Here is a 22,124-nt window from a genome sequence, read left to right on the forward strand (position 1 = left end):
AATAAGTGTGAGTATCCGCAGAAATCTCAGAAAGGAAACTGGTCCCACAGGAAGCGTTACTCCACAGAGAATTTTGGTGATACCAGGATTTTATTTCCAAAGTCTTCAGTGATACTTAAGCGAATAGTTACATGTTTATCAAGAGAGGGAGGATGCTTTTCTGAAAAGGGGTCTAAATTTCAGTATTGACTGAAGTTCAGGAGAACTGCATAAGAAAGTGTGTTAGTAAGTCACACAAGCATAAATATGCAGAGCAAAACTGAAACCAAAGTATTTTTCTTATTAAATAACATATGTGATGACCACCAACAGAGGAAAAAATCCACAAAGATATTTTTTGCAGTTTATTTTCAATTATAATTTTTGGATAACCAAGCAGCTCTGTATGGAGAAAGCACAGAAGAGTCATTCTGGCACTTTTGGATAGTACATTTTTTTTTTTTTTTTTTTTCATTCCAAAATTTTTCTAGACACATTCAGTCCACTTGCTCGGTCTATAGTCCATTTTATATGAGCATGATTAGCTCATATGATTCCAGAGGAAGCTAACAATATATACAGTCTATTCTTGGCTATTCTGGGCCCTTTAAAATGTCTTCTAAGTCTATCCTGGCTAAACAGAATCCACAATATACATGATAGCTACAGAATATACTGTATTGAAATGAGAAATGCTCAGCACAAAATGGGACTCTTGGCATGCAGCTTAAAATAAAAGGTAGAAGTTCAGAAGTTTATAAAATCCCAAATGGGGTCAATTAAAAGGAGTTACCAAAAGAAGGGACTGTTCATTGTTACTGTAAAAAAGGCACTTTGAGTAAATGGGACCAGAATTGAAGGAATCTTAGTCGACACAAAGTTCAGTTTGGTTTCATAAAAAGGCTTCAATGCTAAGGGATGCTACTCAAGTTTCCTGCAGTTTCACATTAAAATAAATTGCTGAGTAGTTCATAATAAAGGACATAAAATGTTTACAACCAACTTGTAAAATTAAGAAAAGCGTAGTATAAGCAAAATATTACTAAAAGCAGCAATGCATAGCCTTTCATTGAGATAATGCACAATTTTGGACACCATGTGTCAAACTCTTGTTTTTAAGATACTTTCAGTAGCATTATCAACATAAAATTGGCCTACAAAACAAAAGCTTTACCAGCTCCCATTCATAAGGAGATTGAGGTCATAAACCAACCAAAACAACTTGTCAGTATTTTCAACATCCTGGATGACCAATATCAAGTATATGGAATAACAATCACACTCTTTGTTCAGCTATCTCACTGGAGGCAGCCGTTAAATCAGAGGAATGATTTTAATTCTTTTCTAACATTTACACAGTAATGCATTTAAGTTCTTTCAAATGTTGCTCACCACAGTTTGTTTTTCTCTTTTCTCTCCACAAAAAAAACCCCAAAACAAAACAAAAAAACAAACAAAAAAAAATCAAGCACTTCCACAGAAAGAATATTTGGCAATTTTATACTCCACTGAATGGTGGATTTTCATAATAGCTCACTTCAGATTGAAAGTCATTAGTGGTCTTTCCTCTCGTTTCTGCCAAGGACTCTTCTTATCTTCACCTTGGTCATCTTCCTCATCCTCCTCATCCTCCTCATCCTCTTGAACCGATGTTCCGTGTTCAGGACTAGTTAATGGCTCTGGTTTGGTATCCACAGTTCTTGTTTCCTCCTGCAGGCTGGGCAGCTGCACACCGCTTCTCTTACTAGTGCCTTCTAGTAGGCATCGTAGAGCATTGTCCTCAGGGCTACAAACTGCTGTTCCACACTCGCTGCCACTTTGGTCCATATCATCCAAGTACACAAGTTGTGTGTAAGCTGTGCTATCTGAAACCTTCCGCTCTCTCTGCTGGTGCTCTTGCACTGGTGGGTGACCCTGTGGTGCAGACAGATGATCTCCTCTTCCCTTTCGGGCAGATTTTGGTTCATTCATGTCAACACCGGAGTCCAAACTGGCATCGTTACTCCCGTTCCTACCAGCTCTTTGGAGATCGATGTATGAATGTCTAACGTGAGCATTTGAACGTCCATCTAGAGAAACAAACCATGCTCGAGGATGAGGCAATGGCTTTCCACCTCCTAATTCCATCAAAGCCTTTTCTGTAAGAAGCTGCACTTCGCTATTCATTTGAGCCAGGGATGCATCATTAAGTGAGGCAGGAATGGAAATAGATTCAGACATGGAAGCATTTTGTTGACTCCACTCAGCTGCACCTGCATCTTGCAAATGCTGCTGAGATATTGCTTGGGATGCTAACTGTTGGGGTTGCAGCTGTTGTGGGGGGTGTGGAAAAAGCCGTGCATGAGGGTTAGGAAGCTCAGCCTGAAGTCTTTCTATATCAATCTGCTGGTCAGCTGGGACAACCAGTGGCTGGCTAACAAAAGGATGTTCTCCTGGCAATTTCATGTAATGACCTGGGATGACCAATGCAGGCAAAACTTTTCTGTAAACACTGTCATTGACTTGGTCAACAGAATTGCAGCAGATTAACTGACCTGGTCGAGGGAAAGATGTAGGTCTTTCAAGATGATCAACTGAACGAGACATCATACAATCAGTAGGTCTGCAGTCCAGCAGCTCTTTTTCAGGGGCTGAAGGTGTGGGGTATATTTGTTCCTGAATATTGTATTTACTTCCAGTAGCAATATGGTTCATAGATACTTGAATTTCTCTCTCTTGCTTTTCAAATAAAGGCTGAGACAGCATAGCATTGTAACTTCTCCTATACTCATCTTTGATAGGGGACTCATAGCCTTCAGCCGTTTCTGTAGATTTTCTTGTCTTTAAAGGAAAACTATCTGCTGATTTGTGGTAGTCTTTTCTTAGAGACCCACTGGGAGTCAGGTCATCCAAGGAAATTCTGCTCTTGTCTTTCTCCTTGTCAGAGAGCAGTTCCTCTCGGGAACTAAACTCCTGGGAAGTACTGAATGAGTGTTTGAGCATAGGTGTATGCATATCTGCTTCTCCACTAGGCGATACCATCTCCATGTGGACAGCACTGATTAATTCCTTTGCACCTGAGTTTTCAGCGTGTCCATTGCTAGCAACAGACAACCCACCAGGAAATTCTGACTCGCGACGTGAAAATATTAAATTTATATGGGACATTGAGGTTGCTTGATCCTTCTTAGAAGTGTCCAGTGCTGTTGAAAGTTGCAGTTTCTTATGATGCTGACGTGGTCTTAAACATTTTCTTCTATAAAAGCCGGTAACAAAAGAAGTTACACATTTGTGACTGTTGTACACAGAAACAAGAGCAGCAAGTGTGCCTTAATGGGAGATTTTTAGGCAGTGATTAGTATTAGGGGAACTGAGCTTTTATTACATAACCTAACAATTAAAAGCTTATCCCAGCAGTGAAGATAAAATTAAAGAATAATGTCAATTGGGAAATATCTCAAGCACCAATTACAAATTTGAGCAAATGTCTGGAGGAGGCAAATACAAAATCACTCATTAATATACACTTGCTAATAAAAGGTTAACATTTATTTTACTATAAGACTAATAGAAAGATCACTTGCAAATGCGTAGCAGATACAATGACAGAGATCTTGGACCTATGCCCATGTTTGAGAGGAGGTTTTAGAAGGAAAAAATCTTACAAGGAAAACACAGGTACAGGTGTGAGTGATTCATTCAACTACCATCCTACCAAAGGCAGGGATTGTATATGCCGCACATAACCAGGAAGATACGAAGGTTTATCTCACTGTTTCTTTCCTCTTCAAATGCTTGCTTGCTTTCCCCCCACTCTCCCTCCCCCCTCCTGAAGTAAAAATGTTTCAATACAAAAGCTTTTAATTTCATGAGCACAAAACCCCTTGTATTTCCAACATGAACTAAGTAACCAGGACAGTAAATCTTACCTGCAATAATACAAAAGCAGACACAGCAAGACTAGAAGTATGAGAGCCATCCCTCCTAAAATTGCCAAAAGAAACATTGTGTGATAGCTGGTAATGTCGTGTGTTACGATGGGACCTGGAAGGCCAGAAAAGAGAATTTAGACCTGTAACAACCCGCAAACAGGAAGAGGAACAACACTTAAACAAAGAGAGGGACATCTTCCCTTGTTATCAGGGTGCTAAGTGAGCAACACTGCCACTCATAGCCCTGGTGCCTATTGAGCAGACCATCTCTGGAGAAGGGAGCAAGTTGTGGAGAAAGCGTGTGCTGGTTTTCATGACTGCAAGTCCAAATAGATCATTCTGTTGAAAAGCAGTTAGTTTCAATAGGAGCATGCATCAGTGAATGCTGCCTTCCAGGCCCTGATGCTGACACAGTGCGCCAAAGCTTGCATCACTGGAGAAAAGCCATCACAGCATCTTCCAGCACTGTAGTGTATGTAGTAGCACTGTGGCCAACAACTTCTCTTTAATAACATTTGCGGTGCTTTGTACTCAACAGTACATACAGTGCAGTACAGGATTCACTGGAAGATGTGTTGGTGCTCTGAAGTCTAGATCAAGCCAAGCCAAGCAGATCTTCAGTAGATTTAAAAACCAGGCCACTAGTGAAACAGTGTTACAAGTCCAGGTTTCAGTAATGCTTAGTAAATGTTCTAACATACAAAGGAATGCACACATGTGGACAGCATGTGTAGTCCTGCCAGTTTGTAAAATCCTTATCATGATTTTGAAATAAAGGCCCAAATTTTCATCTGCAGGCAAGGAGGTACAGCACCAGCTGACAGAGTAACATGCATGTACTGTGAAGGACAGCAATCTTGGCCAACATTAAAGTTCTAGATCATGAGGTCTGTAAAACCTCATCTGTGGATCTTGAGTGGTCTGTAGAGCCACTGCTAGGAATACAAAGCTCATTTTTGTCTATTTTTTGAGATAGGAAATCAAACAGATTCAATAAGGAGATAAAATAAGCAAAAAGACATTAAGCTCATTAAAAATAACATCAAGTATATCGCATTTGGGAAATCTAAATATTTACACATTCTGTCCCACCATTACCTTTACATAATTGATTGATACTATTGCTTCAGGACATTAAGAAAAAGAAGAGATAAATCACTTGAACTTTTCATGGAAATGTTGTTCCCATTGCAACAAAGTTTTAGGAACCCAGATCTAGCCTTCAGAAAGAAGGAAAAGTAAAATACAAGTAGAAATTCTGCCATAAAAGTTAAACTGCAAGGACAAATAAGCCTTCTCCTGTTAGAGTTACAAGCCTTCTAACCTTAGAGTTACAGGCACAATTTTCAGGACTAGTGTAACTTCCTTGCAGTCTGGCACAGAGCTGTACCGGGAAATGTTTGGCTCAGAGCAGTTGCTTTTTCTTAAAGCACAATTCTTTTGTAAAATTCCATTAAATTCAGATCTGCACCTGCCTCTAAACTCTGTTCAGCAGTGAATCAGCTGAATATTCCAGCAGTTTCATTTAATATAACCTCAGAAAAAAAGCTTGCATATCATGAAACAACTTCATGGCATATACAAGCAGACTTTAAAAACAGGCCTCATGTTAGAGTTTGTTTTGTTGGTTAGATATAGTTTCTTTAGCTTGCACAGCCAAGGCAAGAATGTTTTCATTTCTACTGTATTTGGTTTTCATCCAGAAAACGTAATAAAGAAAATCTGTAAGAGGACGAGTTTTTTGTTTGATTGATTGGCTCTTCTATACACAGAGGTATCTCTGATTATCGGTGGCTGAAGAACTAATACTAAGAAATCTGAGGCAGCCACAGACAGAAAAAAGGAAGAGCAAGCTGCAACACTAATAATCTCCACAGGCACAGAAGTATATATAATGCCTAGTTCAAAGTGATTTTCTACAGTTATGCCAAGAGGCTTGCAGATGGCAACCTGTCAGCTCATCTACTAATGCCACTCTGCTAAAACACTTCCTAGAACTTCTACGCTAAATTATTCGTGGTGTAAATTAAACAGTCAACAGGACTATGCAAAGCGTAAGTCAGGGCAAAATGGGCATCTTCAGCAAAAAAAGAAAAAAAAAATTTACAGTCAATCCATTAGTAGATGTCTAACCCAGGATGATGTTGGTCTTAGGTAAATCCATTTTTTGGGGAGTTTCTGTACAGAAACTTGACAGCATGTATTTTTCTACCTGCTGGAACACCAACACATTGATGTTGTACCTCCCCTCATTTTCTAGCAATGGCTCTGCCAGGCAGTGGTGACATAAATGCATCAAAGCAGGAACACTTCAAAAAGTTTCCCATTGAAAAGACTCAGAGGTTTTGAGCCCAAGGGTTGCCCCCCACAATCCCCAAAAGATTTTAGCCCTTTACTTTCAGATTTCTGTTTTCTAATAATCCATTATTGATCAAGCTGTGGCATCTCAGATGAGGTCATTCTGAAAAATATAAACATTATATATGAATAAATAGTTACTCAATGCTGCGAATATCAATAAAATTCAATTCCATCTTACCTGGGAGTGTAGGTGACATAGCTGCAACCCAGTAGCCCAGCTGAGGTGCAATATAAGTCCAAGTCAACTGATTTCCTTCTTGTTGTACAAGGCCAAAACTACTCTTCAGCCATGTCCCTGTAAACGCAAAGGTTGTAGGAAGATATTACAGATGTATTCACACCTTCCTCTGCAAACAAGTGGAAAAGCAAGCAGTAACAAAACCTATCAATGTGCTGTAGGGGTTGTGTGTGCATTGCTGGGAAGTGGGGGATCGTGCCTTTTTGTTGCTGGCATTTGAGAGCTCCCGCAAGTAGTCATCCCCGTGGCCTTCTCAGAAGCCTTGTACACAAAAAACATTTAAGAATAAATAAAACTAATAAATCTTCAAAAAGGGTTAAAGGAAATAATTATTGTCATATTAGATTCCCCTTCTTTGAAGGATGTTCCTGAAGCTGATTATATGTAGACAGCCCACTTAAAAACTGTATTTCAAGAGATATCACATCTCCCAGACCACATGTGAGTTCTGCACACCACCATTCTGTCAGCTCTGGCTGTCAACTTCTAGAAGACTGAAGAGAATGCTTCCTCAAAATGTTGGTTTTCCTGTACAGAAAACAAGCTTATGAATGTTACTGCCAATAAATGTAGAATTAAGTTGCACCATCACTTTGATTCAGCAATGTTAGTCATTCAGAATGTGTATACAACCAGGAATACTGTTTGGTAATGGATGATGAGTTTTTAAAACATGTTTCTCAAAGGAAATGTAATAGATTTTTTAGAATTATCAAACGATCATTTCAAAATAAACAAGATTGACAATTTTAAAGCCATGTGTTTAAGTTCATATAACTCTTAGGTAGTCCAGATTGACAATCTGCACTAGTTGAGAGCTGTTCTACTTTCAGAAGATAAATTTTGTTACAAGAATTGGGCTATGAAAAACCTTTACAACTGAATCAGCCGCATGCCTTTTTGTAATTCATAAGCCCCCTGATTCTGGGGCTGTAGGAGAAAAATTAGTTTCTGATATATTAAATGGCCAGTATGGCTTGTAGACTGCTCCCATATTTATTCTCTTTGAAAGAAACACAGAATTGCTGGCCTGGACAGTGAGAGCAGTCGCTGGGAAGCCACCCCTGGTGCCAAGCAGCAGTTCCCAAAGCTGCAATCCTGGCTTGGCATCTCCCATGGGTGCCGAAACAGAGGGCATGAACTCACTAAGGAGGTTCTTCGCACACGTTGGCGGCCACTACCAGTACGACTGATCTGTGTACAGAGAAGGGATAAACCCCTCTGCACTTCTGCAGCATAGCTCTGTATTTCTGTGCAAAGGGCGCAGGACAGAATGCTGCATTTCCATTACTCAGCTTCAAATGCTCACTTTAAAGGCAAGCTGCTTCTTGTACTTGTGATTCCCTTTCCTTTAAATAGCCTCCTGCATGTAATTCCCCAAATGGTGCTTTTCATCAGACGTCACTCAGGACTAAGCATGAGCATTTGTGGATGACAGTCATCTGAACACTTAGCAGTGACAGCAGAACACACAGAAGAGATGCTGCTGGTGTTTTGGTTTTTTAATACCACTGAGATCCTGCTGATTTCCTCTGTGTTCCTTAGGTTATCCACCTGTGCAAACCCTGTACATGTGAGAATGGCTGTCCTGGTTTCAGCTGGGATAATTTTCTTTCTAGTAGCTGGTATAGAGTTATGTTTTGGGTTCAGTATGAGAAGAATGTTGATAACACACTGACGTTTTCAGTTGTTGCTAAGTAGTGTTTAGACTAAATCAGGGATTTTTCAGCTTCTCATGCCCAGCCAGCAAGAAGGCTGGAGGGGCACAAGAAGTTGGGACGGGACACAGCCAGGACACCTGACCCAAACTAGCCAAAGGGGTATTATACCATATGATGTCATGCCCAGTATATAAACTGTGGGGCGTTGGCCTGGGGGGAGGGAATTCCTGCTCGGGAACTAACTGGGCATGGGTTGGCACGTGGTGAGCAATTGCACTGTGCATCACTTGTTTTGTATATTCCAATTTTTTTTATTATTACTATTGTAATTTTATTATTATCATCATTATTAGTTTCTTCCTTTCTGTTCTATTAAACTGTTCTTATCTCAACACACAAGTTTTACCTTTTTCCTTCTGATTCTCTCCCCCATCCCACTGGGTGGGGCGGAAGTGAGCAAGCAGCTGTGTGGTGCTTAGTTGCTGGCTGGGGTTAAACCACAACAATGGCTCTTCTGAGTATTTATTTCCTCTCTACTACTGATTTTTCCTATGTAAGTACACCCTTAAAGTCCACCATCTTTGGCTAATAATAAACGCATCTGCATATAGTGAAAGGTTTAGAAAAATAAACATTTGAGAGAATTTCTAGATTTAGGTGACTATTATTGCCACATAGTGACTCTGTATTTGCAACCAAACTGAACTGGTGGGCAACAGGGGAAAGGAATTACTGATGTAATTTTCAGTTTTCCAAGTATCATTTCCAGTCTGTAATAGGGTAGCAATAATCTGTTATTTCATAAAGAAAGTCACAAAAGACAAGTAATTTTGATTCACAGCACCAAAAGGACCAAAATCTGTGTACACAGATTTGCACATATGGCATCCATAACTGTCATATCAGAACACCCTGATGTAGCCATTAGTTTACCTCTTTCAGGGAAACATTATCAGGAAGAATAGAATTTAATTGTCCACAGTTATGTGTGAGGTTTCTGGAAAAACTAGGAAAAGTAGATTCATTTTCTCCACTAAGATGGCCATTATCCCTTCAGATTTTCTACCCATGCTTTTGGGGAAGATGTCATACTAATAGCCCTGAACCACAAGGTGAAAAATAGCCCATAGGGTCAAAAACTGCTTCTATCTTGTGCCTAAAATGCCATTTGATAAGAAAACTCCTGTAAGCTTGAACTTTGTCATTTTTTTCCTGCAAGGTTCTGACAATGAGAATATGCATCAACTATTCAAATACGCAACCACGTGAAAAAAAACTTTAAGACTAAAAGAGATATAGAAGTGCTGATTAAAAAAAAAGAATGGAAGGACCTTGGTGATGAATTTATCATGCTTCCCATACTTCTCTTACCATCTCTAAGCCCTTTAAATTCACACACAAGCAGAACACATACGTATGCAATTTAGCAAAGTTCATTATCTTCATAGTCTATTTTTATAGCTACCTCCTTGAGCAGAAGCTATTATTGATTCCCTCACTAGGGGGAACTTGTGTTCAGCTTGCCTTATTCATGTTACACTGCATTCTAATGAACACAGTCCTCCTAATGTCTCTTTAAAAACCTTTTGCTCAGTAATACTCTGCTTGCATAATACAGCAATCAAGAAGCTAACAGAGGCTGCACTCTTATCGCTGCGAGCAGAGCTCAGCTACCATCCTGCCAAACAAGCAGCAGCTCAGATTGCTCATATTTTAGCAACAAAAGGAATCCCTATATTTGCAATGGAAGAAAATAATAGTCTACTCCACAAGGTCAGTCAGGTTTCATGCTTGTCTTCTGCTCATTTAGGTCACCTGTTTTTGCCAACCACTGGATACACTCAAGGAAATTTATCTGTCTGTATAACACTAGGGAAAAATGTAATTCTCCCTCTCTCTGTTATGGACAGTTAAGAATTTCAAAAGTGTAACAGATATATCTGATATTGGTCATCTTTAAATAAGAGTGATGAAGCTTTTGTTGACCATACCCTACACATTAGTATGTGATGACAGCTAGAAAATAATTACTTTTTAAATGGCACTGTCCCAAGTTCCTTCATCAGGACAACACCAAGTGCGGGTTCCTGGGAACCTTGGGTACAGAGTCTCATCAGCTGCCTTTTTTAATACTTTCCTGGTCCAACACATCTGTGATAAACTTGCCTCTTATACTTCCACCATCTCTTACCAATAATCTACTAATAAAACCGAGTATCCTCCTGCATGATGAAGAGAATGAAGAACTCTATCCTTCATGACAGCAGTGGCAAAACAGGTTTGAGCAGAAACAGTTGAAACACAAAGTCCTGTATTGTTTCTTATGTGATCAAATAGCTGAAAGCCAACATAGCATTACTGGAAGGAACTGATGTGCCTTCAGTATTCTGCAAACCCATCAGGGCGTTTCCAGGTCTCTCTCACATTTCATCCTTTATAGGTTCTAATATCTTGGTCGCTTTTCAACTACCATTAAACACCAAGCAGCGTTCTTGTAACTCCCTACATGCAATGCCTTGCTGTAATGACTAATGTTGGACCTTCTACCGAGCAAAACCCAATCGCACTGTACTTACTAGCTATGCTCCTAGCATTTCAAGCTGCCTTCAGTAAGCAAGAGTTCATTGCTGTGCAGCCTCGAGAATGAATTCCCTAACTCATCCCAGATTCTACCTTGCAGCGGGAAACAAGACGTTTTCCTGTTCTAAAAATGCAGCTAATTACCCTCTGTGTCCTCACATTCTTGCTCTTGTAAGCAAGGGAGAAAACTGAGGGGCAGTGAGGAAAGAACAACTTCCATTTTTCTGTCCTTTCCTATCCAGTAGCCTGCAAATGGAGTAAGGGAAAGCAGCATTCATTTTTTTTCTGTGCAGGCAGGATTACAACTGCAGGAGAACTAAGCAGAAGCATTTAAGAGGGAAGAGAGGTCTTACCTCCCTGCATGGCTAAGTATTATGATAATTTAATTTGTTATTCTCCAAATACCCTATAACATCTACTTCCTCCCCCCGCCCAAGTCAGCACAATCAACTAGCTTCACTGCTTATTAAGTTTTATACATGATGTGCAATAATTGTTAAGTAACAAGCAACACAGGATTATAAATAAAAAGCAGTACAAATAACTGGATGTAACGGAACTGATAATTTTTGTTCAAGACTGATTGTGTAGGTCCAAAGAAAACATGTCATTGCATCTTTGGAGCAGAAACAGCAAGTCCAGTATAGTTTGTAAGCACCGCATGATTTGGGCCAATTTGCCATTAATTCTTAAAGAGTGTCTGGTGCTTCACGGAAAACTTCTATATATAGAGACATTCTTGCTTATAGATCATTTTTACGTTTCTCTTCCTTTTTCCTCTATTACTGCTCCGTGAAGCCAACATGCTGATCCAGGATTCAAGTCAGGGGAGCTGTCTCCTGGCTCAAACTGATGGCAGGGGGAGAACCAAGAAGTTTCTTAACTCCTTCCTCACCAAAATTATATTTAGTGTTACTGACTTTTTGGAATAAATGGTGTCATTTAATAAATTTCTTCTTAAAAAGCTTATAAAACAGCTACCCAGCACTCCTTTGTATATGTAACTTAAAAGCAAGGTAAGAGAGCTACCATCATTAACACTACAAAGAATATAAAAATGAGAGCACTTTAAAAGAAATACAAATCAAAAAACAATCAGATAAAGCTGAGCTCCATCTGGCTGCAAAAATTCCCAAATATCAGAGACAAGTTGAAGAATCCAGCAGAGCAGGAAAAATAAATTCTGCTAGAGAGCAGCATCTTAATACTTTGCAGTAACTGATTCTGATGAACACACTTATTTATCTCAGGCAGCTTTTAGGACTTGCCAATGGGGGCAAGAGGCAGTTATCCTGAGTAAATTTAACAGTAAAAGTTTTGCAAGTTAAATCTCCGTTTCAACACACATTCTGCACTAAAAATGGCTTTTTGTAATTTAATTTAGTTTACTTCTAAATCAGATTGGAAAATGGCACTTTCAGCAAGGAGAGTGTCTGGATAGGCAGCTATTGCAGAAAAGCCATTAGAGAACAGCTACTCTAGACTATTTCCCTGCACAATCAGGTCACTGCACATGCGGCCAGTCTGCCCAGAAAAGAGACGTCCTATTGTCTTCAAAGACACTAACTATTCAATGTGACAGCTTGCTGGATCCAGGCAGCACGAATGGATCTGCTTTTGTGGTCTAGACGCACGATGCCTCTGAATAAGACATTACTTCCATATTTTAAAGCTAGACCTTATTATTTTAAATTAATCTGTAGTGAGATCCAGGGAATCGTACACCTCTCTGGCTCCCATGTGTGTGACCGTGCGTGCTGACAATCCAGCGCTGCTCCAGCTCAAGCAAATGGCAAAATTCCTCCTGGCCTATGTGGGGTAGGACCGCGCTTCCTTCAGGCAGGACTGCCACACCAGGCCATCCACACTAGAGAGACGCATGTGACTCCTATTAAAGTCAAGAAGAAAGGAGAGAAATTCCCCTCTTGCGTGCTGGCTTCGAGGGGAGTTTGCACGCTGGCACCCCAGCACAGAACTCGGCTCTCTGGGAGGATGTATAATACTGCTTACTTCAGGTTTACCTTCCCAAACTGACCATTTCAGAGCCTCCCAGATCGCTATGGCTGCAGGGACTTCTGCTGACTTTGATTGTGTATTCTTCCTATCACTGATCAAAACAGTTCTGGTAAATGACTGTCAGAGGAGCGTGCTGTAGCCAGCAGCTTCCCCTAAGGACAGTCATAAAGTCTAAATATTGCTAGTGTTTAAATATATGGTAGGTATGGTGCCTTTTTTCCTCAAATTACTTTCACATGTGAGCTTTCGGTAGGAAACTCTTCCATTGATCACATACTGTTTGCTTTTTTTTTTTTTTTTTTTGTTTCTTTTAACTGGCAAAAGGATCATCCAATCCCACTCAAGCAGGGAACCAAAACTGTGCTATTTACAGCATGAATTATTTCCATCCAATAGGTTTGACAAATAAGAGGATTTAATTAGCCAGAGAGCAAATTAAGCATAATCCCATTATATGAATTTATTTTTATTCACAAGATTATCTTCCCTGGACAAAAGAGTTTTGGAAAGAAAAGAAAGATACATTTAACTATACTACTTAATAGCATAGAGGTTTTAAATAAATATTCCTTAATGAGAAGTGCTTTTCTTTCAGCACAGATCTCTTCTGTGATGTCTACGATGTCTTGTAAGATTGCCCTGCTTAGGCAGAGATTCACAGTTAAATGGAGATATACGTGTCAAAAGGAATGAGGCAGGTTGTTATCAGACAGTGTGGGACAGCAAAGGATATTCAAAACATACCAACAGTGTTTCTAGAAGTAATTGATTTAGACACTTCAAAAGGCAATGTTATTATGGAGAGTTAATCAAGGGCAAGTTTGTGAAAATAACTTCCTAAAGCATGTTCTGACATACATAAATTGTAGCTTTTCACTCTACCAGCTGAAAGCTGCTTATCAGATTTCTTCTTCCAAACAAAAATCACCTCTAATCTGCATCAGCATGGGAAGTTTTACTACAAAAGGATGGGTTTTTTGGTTTTACTTTTGTTCATTTTCTAAAAAGCTAAAAGCCACTGAAATTGGAAGTTGAAAAATTCCTTCTTGAATATTGGTAGAGATTATTCTCCTCCTCTCCCTCCCCCCAATACACATGGGTTTAAAAATTCATAGTATTTAAGTTAATATTACAATTTTGTTTTCGGAGTTGCTAGGCAACATCAAAAAATAAACGTCCCTGCTCTGAGCTCATACCTTCATTATTCTTCCACTCTTACAGAATTTGTTACATAAGCCTTCCAGGGCTAAATCCCGCTACTGTTCTAGCAGCACCACCATTACTTGGTGTACTGTAAGGGAAACGTTTTTAACATCATACCCTCAAGGTTTTTGCAAGGAAGTCTAATGGTTCCATTTATTACTAGTGTCTGAGAAGCTTTGTAGTTTTTGCCATCTCTACTAATTTTTCCCCTTAAATCACCTATCAAGTGTTTAACAAAAGAATACACCAGTTTTCATTATTTAATAATTTTAATTACATTGGGGCAGAAGGCAGGGCACATTGTCCAGAGAACTGCTTGCATTGCTTTTGTCCCCTCAGCGTTTCCTTCCAGAATGCCAGAACAGAAGAGACTTATTAGAGAAAATGACTTCCATACGTAATTACTGCTTAATAATTATATTTCAAAAGGGAAAGTTTAGTTCTGCTTGCTGGACCACCAGCCCTAGTTACTGGTGTACGTGAAAGATACTGCCTTAATATTCACTTTATCACATTATTAATCACATTCAGTTATTGACAAAATTATTAGAACAAGTAATAAATAAAAGCACAAGGCAATTCAAAACACTGCATGCCTTTTCCTTCATCCAGCCTCACATCACGCTCATGTTCAGTTTCTATTTTTCAAGCTGGAAGTGGAAGCAGATGCACACTGGGATTGGATCTACCATCCCAGTGCTGCAAAGGAAGGCTGTCCCAGGTCCTCCTCAGCCTCTTCCAGCCCCACACTCCTGCCTGTATTTTCACCAATCTCCAAGTCCTCTCCAACTCAAGCAGCTGCACAAGCACAATAGTCATTTTTCCACTTCTGAAATTTTGATGTCCACCTCTTCTCACCTCCTACTGCATGCCTTCTGTAGGTGGAGCTACAGGGCCATCTACATGATACAACATATAGTCCGTTACTAAAACCTGTTCCCAGAAGACATACTATTTGTTTCCAGGTTTAGTCCCTTAGTTACATAATAGTAGATTATTTACATATATCACTACACTTTGGCACCATCCTGATTCCTTCAATGTCCTCTTAAGCTCCACCATCACACCACGTCTGCTTTGCCACAAATGCAACTCAGATGGTATATGAGGTGGGGAGAGGATCAAACGATCCATTCACATTACTTTCATCTGTGTAAGCCACAACATCCATTTAAAAAACTACATACATATTGAGAAACAAGCACAACTGCCTCCTGTGATCCACTACACCTCTTCAGAGGAATCATGATAGTGAGAACATACCTCAGTAAGCTACACTGTGAAGCATCGGAGGAAGAGCTTCTTTTCCTTTCAATGCTGAGGTTTGTCTACTACTCTGCAATTATATCTGCACCTATTATGTAGACATTGTACATGGTAAAAAGCTGGGTTTGGTAGCTGCCATTTCTATGGCAACACATAAAATATGAAATTCTTTGAGAGCAGTTAGTTAAACAATCTGTATTCCTCAGTATATTTAGTCTTTAAGAATAATTTAACCTTCACAGCTGAGATAGAAAAGGAAGTCAAAATCAAATTGTCAAAGAACTTGTAAACTACAGAAATAGTGTAACTATGAACTTTGTGGAGGCTTGGTTTTCTCTTCGCAATTTGCAAATCAATCTTCGTATTACCAGTGAATCTGATCTAGAACCAAATGTTCTGGACCTGATTATATTAAATTCAAACTTTTGGGGGCAGGGAACGCGTTTTCCTGAACGTGTCAATTTTTCACGTGTAGAAAACCCAATAAAACCCATGGAGAAGTGCCTGAAGCCCCAGGCCATGTGCACAGCTGCATGTAGTCCAAATGCAGACCATCTATCCAAGTTCAGAGGCATGTACTCGTACCCAGTGTCAGATCAAGCAACAGCCTGCAAAAGTTTTTGTTAAATGATTATTTTCTGTCTGTCATGGAGTGTATGAATGTGGTGGCAATCAGAAGTTAACCGAATTCACAACAGAGAGGAATATGTTTTATTTTTAAACTACGAAAATGTAAGTCAATCTTTTCTCTAGGTGGATTATCGTTGCTACCACATGGGAAGCTTAAATCAGCGACTTTTACAAATCATCTTATTTACAAATAATGTGCAGTGAACTCACGGGTAGAGATGTACAGTAACCAGCTTACATCTTCTGCCTGACAGCAGCTGTCACTCTCTCCCTATAAACACTATGAACAAAAACCAAGCATCATTTCACCTCCATGAAATAGAGCAAAACCATACTGCAGTCAAGTTTAAGTAGGCACTGATACTGTTTATACATAAGTATATCCTCACTACTTCTTTTGAGCACAGAAAACATTATCTTCATTTTGCTGAGGAAGGAACATCAGGAGATTTTGACTCTACAAAAATCAATGGCAATTTTACCACTGAAGGCAGGACGTCACCCAGAAAAAGTAAATACCAGACTTTCAAGTGTATTTAGAAATCTATTATGGCATTAAATGCAGTCAGAAAGCACTGACCAAGCACAGCAGAGTACATAAAGTATTGTGCTTTATAAAGCTATAAAAAGAGTTCCCCAAGATACTCTTCTCCATATTCTGCCATCACTTTACATTAATACATGGTTGAGATACCAGGCACAGGGGAAACATCCTCCTCTGTGAAGAAGCTAGTAATTTAAAGACAACAAGGTCACATCAAAGATGTACACTAAGTGTTCGGGGAGAAAGAAGAACAGAGAAACAGTACTCTGAACTTCATTTACACACAGTGCACAAGAAATAACACACTTTAAGGAGGACGAGCAAAAGGGTGGAGGGTTTAACCCCTTCACTCCAGAGTCCTTTGCCACACAAGGTTGAAAACAGTGTTGAAAATATTTTTCTGGTATTTGGTGTGATTAATGAACTAACAAATGCATTGATACTGTCAGCAAAGAATAAATCCCATTTCCATATTACACACTGTGGAATATCTGGTAGTACTTTAAAGTCCTTCATACAGCTCTAGATGTGGATCTAGAGGTCTAGGTGCAACACAATGCCTCTATACTACATGGGATGAAACTGAGGACTTAAAATGGAGAATGCTGGTCTTACAGTTTTGCTCACTGAATGAGCCAATGAAATGCCAATGAAAAACAGACATCTTTATATAAAGCATAAACCATTTAAATGGGGGCTGAGGAGAATACAGCTGAGCAAGTGCTGGTTGTTCAGTCCAGCTGGTGGGATCTGGAAATGATACAGGAGGTACAAAGTTTCATTTCTACTGGGATCTGTAGTTTCTGACTGAGGAGGACAAGGCTAGAAAGAAATCTTGGACATAAATTTGGTGTCCAAGAATAGAGAGATTAATTATATTGCTGTAAATCCTACTGACATCAAGGCAAATATACAGGGAGGAAGTCATGATCCCAACCATCTGTTTACAGATAAAGAAAAAAAGTTCTTCAGCCCCTTCAGATTTTGAGAAAAACAAGACAGTGCTTAGGAAAAAAAAGAAGCCAACAACCCATAAAACCCTACTAAGCAATCCTGATTATAAAAATGAGAATCCATACGTCTTTATGTTCAAACCTTTAAGGTATACTATGAAATAAAACCACTCTCCCACAGTAGTGTGAAACACAAGAGATATGGGTATGTCAACAGCACAGAATGAGTAAGTTGTGTTTTACTGTATACGTCTCCGTAACATCAATGCATCTGTGCTTATTATTACCAACACTAGAGAAATGCAGCAGAGAAAGGAGCTGGAGTGCACCTCCAACACAAGAACAAGGTTGGACATATTCGTTTACCCTAAAACTTCTCCAGGGCATAGATAGTTGTTCTCCATTTTATTAATTATGCAAAAAGGTATTACTGCTTTAATTTGCTTGCTGTGCATGCAAGGCAGTAAGTTTGTTTTGTAATGAAAAATCTCATTTGGAACAGTATAAAATAGATGTAGCAGATTGTCTTATTTTGATGTCAGCCTGCTTTTTCTGGCTGTGTCTTTCATCAGCGTCAATGGAGCCACCCTCAGCCTTAAGTAGACTATGCTGCTTCTCCCCCTTTTCTCCCCAGTTCTCTCTCAAGGACAGAAACTGTGGTCATGAAAATACAGATTGTTTATGGTAAACATCCTAAAAAGCAATTAATTATTTTTGGCTGCCATAATAAGCAAATATGCCTAATTTCTGTAGAAACCATGAAAATCTCTGCACTTCCAATCAGATGCCACTGGGTTTATATTAGTACGTCATGAATTCAGCAAAATGTATGAGATTCTAAGGATTAAAACATATTTGTAGTATTTCTGTCCTTTCTCCACTCCCTCTTCTAAAAGTGAAAAGTATTTCTGCTTTTTAGAGCAGAAATGATACTTCATGGAGTAATGATGACAACCACATGGATTCTAAACAAAAGCAATGGCTTGCACAAACAAGCACCCACTGTACTGCTAATACACTAGAGAGAAGCACTGCATTATTGCCTGGTAATACAGTCATAGCTTTCCATCTCTGGTATTTGCTCAATTTTCAGATAAAAGTGTGAAAATTTAAGCCACTGAAAATCTATTAAGGAGAGATGGCAACATAACTAGCACTGAAGACAGCAGGTCCTGAAATGAAAGACAAAATCAGAATAATGAGGGTAGAGGTCCTATCCTGACAAGGCACAGATCTGGCAGTGCAAATGAATTACAACAACTTATTTGCCAGTTAAGGATTTCTCCAGCATGGAGCCATCCTAGTCATCATCCATCCTCCTTCCCTTCACAGTCCAAGCACAATAGGGATGGGGAATGACAGGGTACCACCATGTTCACGCTGCATATTGCTAGTTTGACAGCCCTTAGGGTGCTAATGTAGCCTGCACAAGATAGAGTGGCTGCTCTACTTATTAAATTAGGCTACTCTAATTTAAATTGGTTGGGATGAGGCCAAAATTCTGCTAGAACTGGCATGCTGCAGTCAGGGCTTAAATGCATCTTTGTTCAACATCTTTGCTTGCACGGGAAGATGCTTACTTCAGCTGAAGTGTTAGCTGGAGCCTAAGCATAATGCCTTCAATACCTTCCTCTCCATGGCTTTGTGAAGCTAAGTGGCCTGACAAAGACACATTTTGTTTAGTGGTGTTCATGCCTTCCCATCCCAATAACACAAGTGCTCCAGCAGTTTGTCATGAAGCAAACAAGGTTGGACTTGTCTCAAGATTGGGAGCCTCAAGCCTGCAACACTAATTAACTAATCTGTATTGATCTGTACTAATATATACTGCACACAATAGGGTAACTAGCTCTTCATATACAAAAGTAAAAACCATATTCCATACTAATAGAGAGCTTTTGTGTCCCCACCACAGGGGTGTGGAAATTTGGCCATAAATGAGAAAGCTCCATAATCAAAATCAGAATCATTTTACTAGCAGTAACTGGCAATGAGGCAGGCTGCAGCTATAACACAGGTGACAGGAAGGACTCAGGATGGACTGCTTCTTGTGGAGAAAGTAAACATGAGTCAGTCTTCCCCATCTTTTTCTGAACAAAGGAAAACAAAATAGTTTCTAGAATCACAGATCAAAATCAGTTTCAGGAAGAATGTAGTGACACTTACCGCTAGGGCACCACAAGAAAAGTGCCATTTCCACAGTTAAGGGAAACCCCGAATCCATTCATTGCACTCTTTTTCTACTATTCAATTTTATATCATATTCAAATTTATTCTTCATTAAGTCCTACTGCTTTACTCTCTAATACAGCCAACTTCTGACAAAAGATTTATCAGCATGCTGTTTGAAAATACATCACCTTCTTCAGCAAACAGAGGCAGGAAGGAAGCAAAAATGTTATTTCCCCTTTCACCACCAGTCCCCGCCCCCCTTCCTCCAACACGCTGGTTTCGTGCTCATTGCTCTACTTCTGGATGTGATCATAAACTGGCTCAAAACACTTGCCTTGCACGGACAAAACCCTACCAATTGTCTATACAGATCCACATTTCTGGCTCCTTTTTCTTCCTCTCTTCCCCACAGCATCTACCTTTCTCACCTTCCATTCTTCTTTATTCAGTTCTTTTTCTTAACAACCTTCTGGTATATAATTCAGAAGGCACAGTGCAATAACTGAAGGGGAAACACCAGGACAAGACTTATGCACCCCTTAATCCTTTACACTTTGAAGGTGTAAAGAAGGCCAACATGGTATACCAGCTAGCAATGACAAAACAAACCAAAACAAAAATAGGGAGCCTAAACCACATGTTTCTGGAAAAAGTCCTGTTCACAATAGCAAACGTTATCCCACAATGTAAAAAACTGAGTGCATTTTACGGCTTATATCGATTAGTCATTCTGCCCTTTCAAAATATTTCATGAATTTTGCTTTTTTCTAAAAAATCATTTCCATGTACTTTCCTTCTTGATAGTGTTAGTCAATCTCAAAGTGATTTACAAAAGAAGTCAGTATTATGTTCCTATCTGACAGGCAGGAAACTGAGCTAGAGACAAGAGACGGACCAAAGGTCAGATAGCTGGCTGCTGGCAAAGATAAGGCTAGTTTCCATTTCTCCAGACTTCCAATTCAATGCCATAGTGAATAAGTCTCTCTGCTTCTCTGTCTGTGGGTGAAATCAAGTTCTTTCAAGATAGTTTTTACATAAAATGTTTAATAATTGCAAAATGGTACTTTAAAAAAAATTTTGTCTAGAAGTGGCACACAATGCTACTGAAGTATATTTGCATATATACTATATATTACTTGATCAATAAAACTCAGTCTTCTCTCCTTTTAGACAGAAAACAGATTTCTGTACACTCGAGTGAAGACCTTACTGTATTAACATAATAAATGCAGTGAGACATTAGTTTCAGACAAATGGAGCCATCTAGGGAATCACAATGAGACATTACCTACCAAATTTTTGGTCAAACCTCCATGCTGGAACGTGTGCATTGTGCTTCAAGTTGCTGTTTGTTGGCAGAGGCACTGTTACATAGATGGGGCCATTCACGGGGACTGGAGTCCCATCGCTGTTGAGGAGATGAACACTGACTGCAGTGACAGGGGTGAGGTCATACCTAGTGCTGTTTCCTACCGAGAGAACGAATGAACATTGTGACTACAGCATTTCCCAGAATTTAAGATACACCCACGTGGTTCAACACCACAGTACCGTACCAACATACTTCTCAAGGGATGGTAGTAGCTATCCTCCCTGCCTTACAAAATTCACAAGACAGACGTACAGGCTTCTGTATTTTTCACTTAATTTTGGAAAATTCTGAAGACAAGAAAACTACAATGCAAAAATCTCCTGCATATATTTTCTCGTCTTAATTCATCTTAAATAAATATGTACGAGTGTCACAGCCATAATCGCAGCAAAAAAAAGTATCTCACAAGCCTTTATTATAGCCTCACATGCCCATATTGTAACTAACGAACACCCAAACATGCAGTGACACCGCAAGGATGATCAGTCATATGTTTAAGAATGCCAGGATGTATTTCCTTTGGCCTTTCACTGAAATAAACCAAGCTAAGCGGATTATTAGGATACACAATGTTATCTTCTTATCTAAGATAATAATTATTCTTTATGTTTAAACTGCACGCAAATGGACGTTACTTCATGACAACACGATTTAAAAATGCACTATAACCCTTCAACCGTTTAACCAAATGAATCAATGACAGGGGAAAATACCACAGATATATATATATGTATTCAGGGGAAAAAAATGCTTGAGGTTTAAAACCAAGGAGATCTGGAGCTCCAAGTGACAGCAACAGTAGCTTAAATTGGAAGAGATGGAGCTTCCAGTTTTGCAAGGGGCTCGAGCCACCCAGGTCCACACTGCTGTTAAGAGCTGCAGCCCTGCCGCCTCCTGCACTCCTGCAGCCGCTCATCCCGCCGCGGGGCTACTCTGAGAGAAGAACAGGGGTGCCTGGCTGGCAGGGAGCGGGGTACTGCCTCTCCTGTAATCCTGGTGCCTTACATCAGCATAAACTGCCTGTAAACAGCGGTATGCCACCTGCGACACCAAGGCACAAGGGGTCTGCAGGAACATGCAGTGTCTCAGCGACAGTGTTCCTTAGGATGAGTACCTTCGAGGGAATGGTGGGAAAGCATTAAGACCTTTATGATTTCTCTTAACAGTGAGTAAGTCTCAAGGAATGGCCTTTATTAAATTCAATGTCCCTGAGTAATAGCTCACCAAAGTTAAGACAT

At 39.6% G+C, this 22,124-nt stretch overlaps 1 protein-coding gene across 4 annotated transcripts in view; it reads right to left on the minus strand.

Moving 5' to 3' along the window:
• Nucleotides 1–331: 331 nt before the first annotated feature.
• The window catches only part of FAM171A1 (family with sequence similarity 171 member A1), an 89,565-nt gene continuing 67,772 nt past the window's right edge, over nt 332–22,124 (minus strand). For all 4 annotated transcript variants that reach the window (XM_030009461.2, XM_030009462.2, XM_041122624.1 and 1 more), the window contains 4 exons: nt 20,807–20,983; nt 6,430–6,546; nt 3,888–4,002; nt 332–3,214 (listed from right to left, as the gene is read on the minus strand). In XM_030009461.2, the coding sequence (XP_029865321.1) occupies nt 1,513–3,214; nt 3,888–4,002; nt 6,430–6,546; nt 20,807–20,983 (2,111 nt within the window). In that variant the 3' untranslated portion in view covers nt 332–1,512. The remainder of the gene's footprint in view (nt 3,215–3,887; nt 4,003–6,429; nt 6,547–20,806; nt 20,984–22,124) is intronic.

This window comes from Aquila chrysaetos, chromosome 3 (assembly GCF_900496995.4).
Source record: "Aquila chrysaetos chrysaetos chromosome 3, bAquChr1.4, whole genome shotgun sequence".
Classification (NCBI taxonomy): Eukaryota; Metazoa; Chordata; class Aves; order Accipitriformes; family Accipitridae; genus Aquila; species Aquila chrysaetos.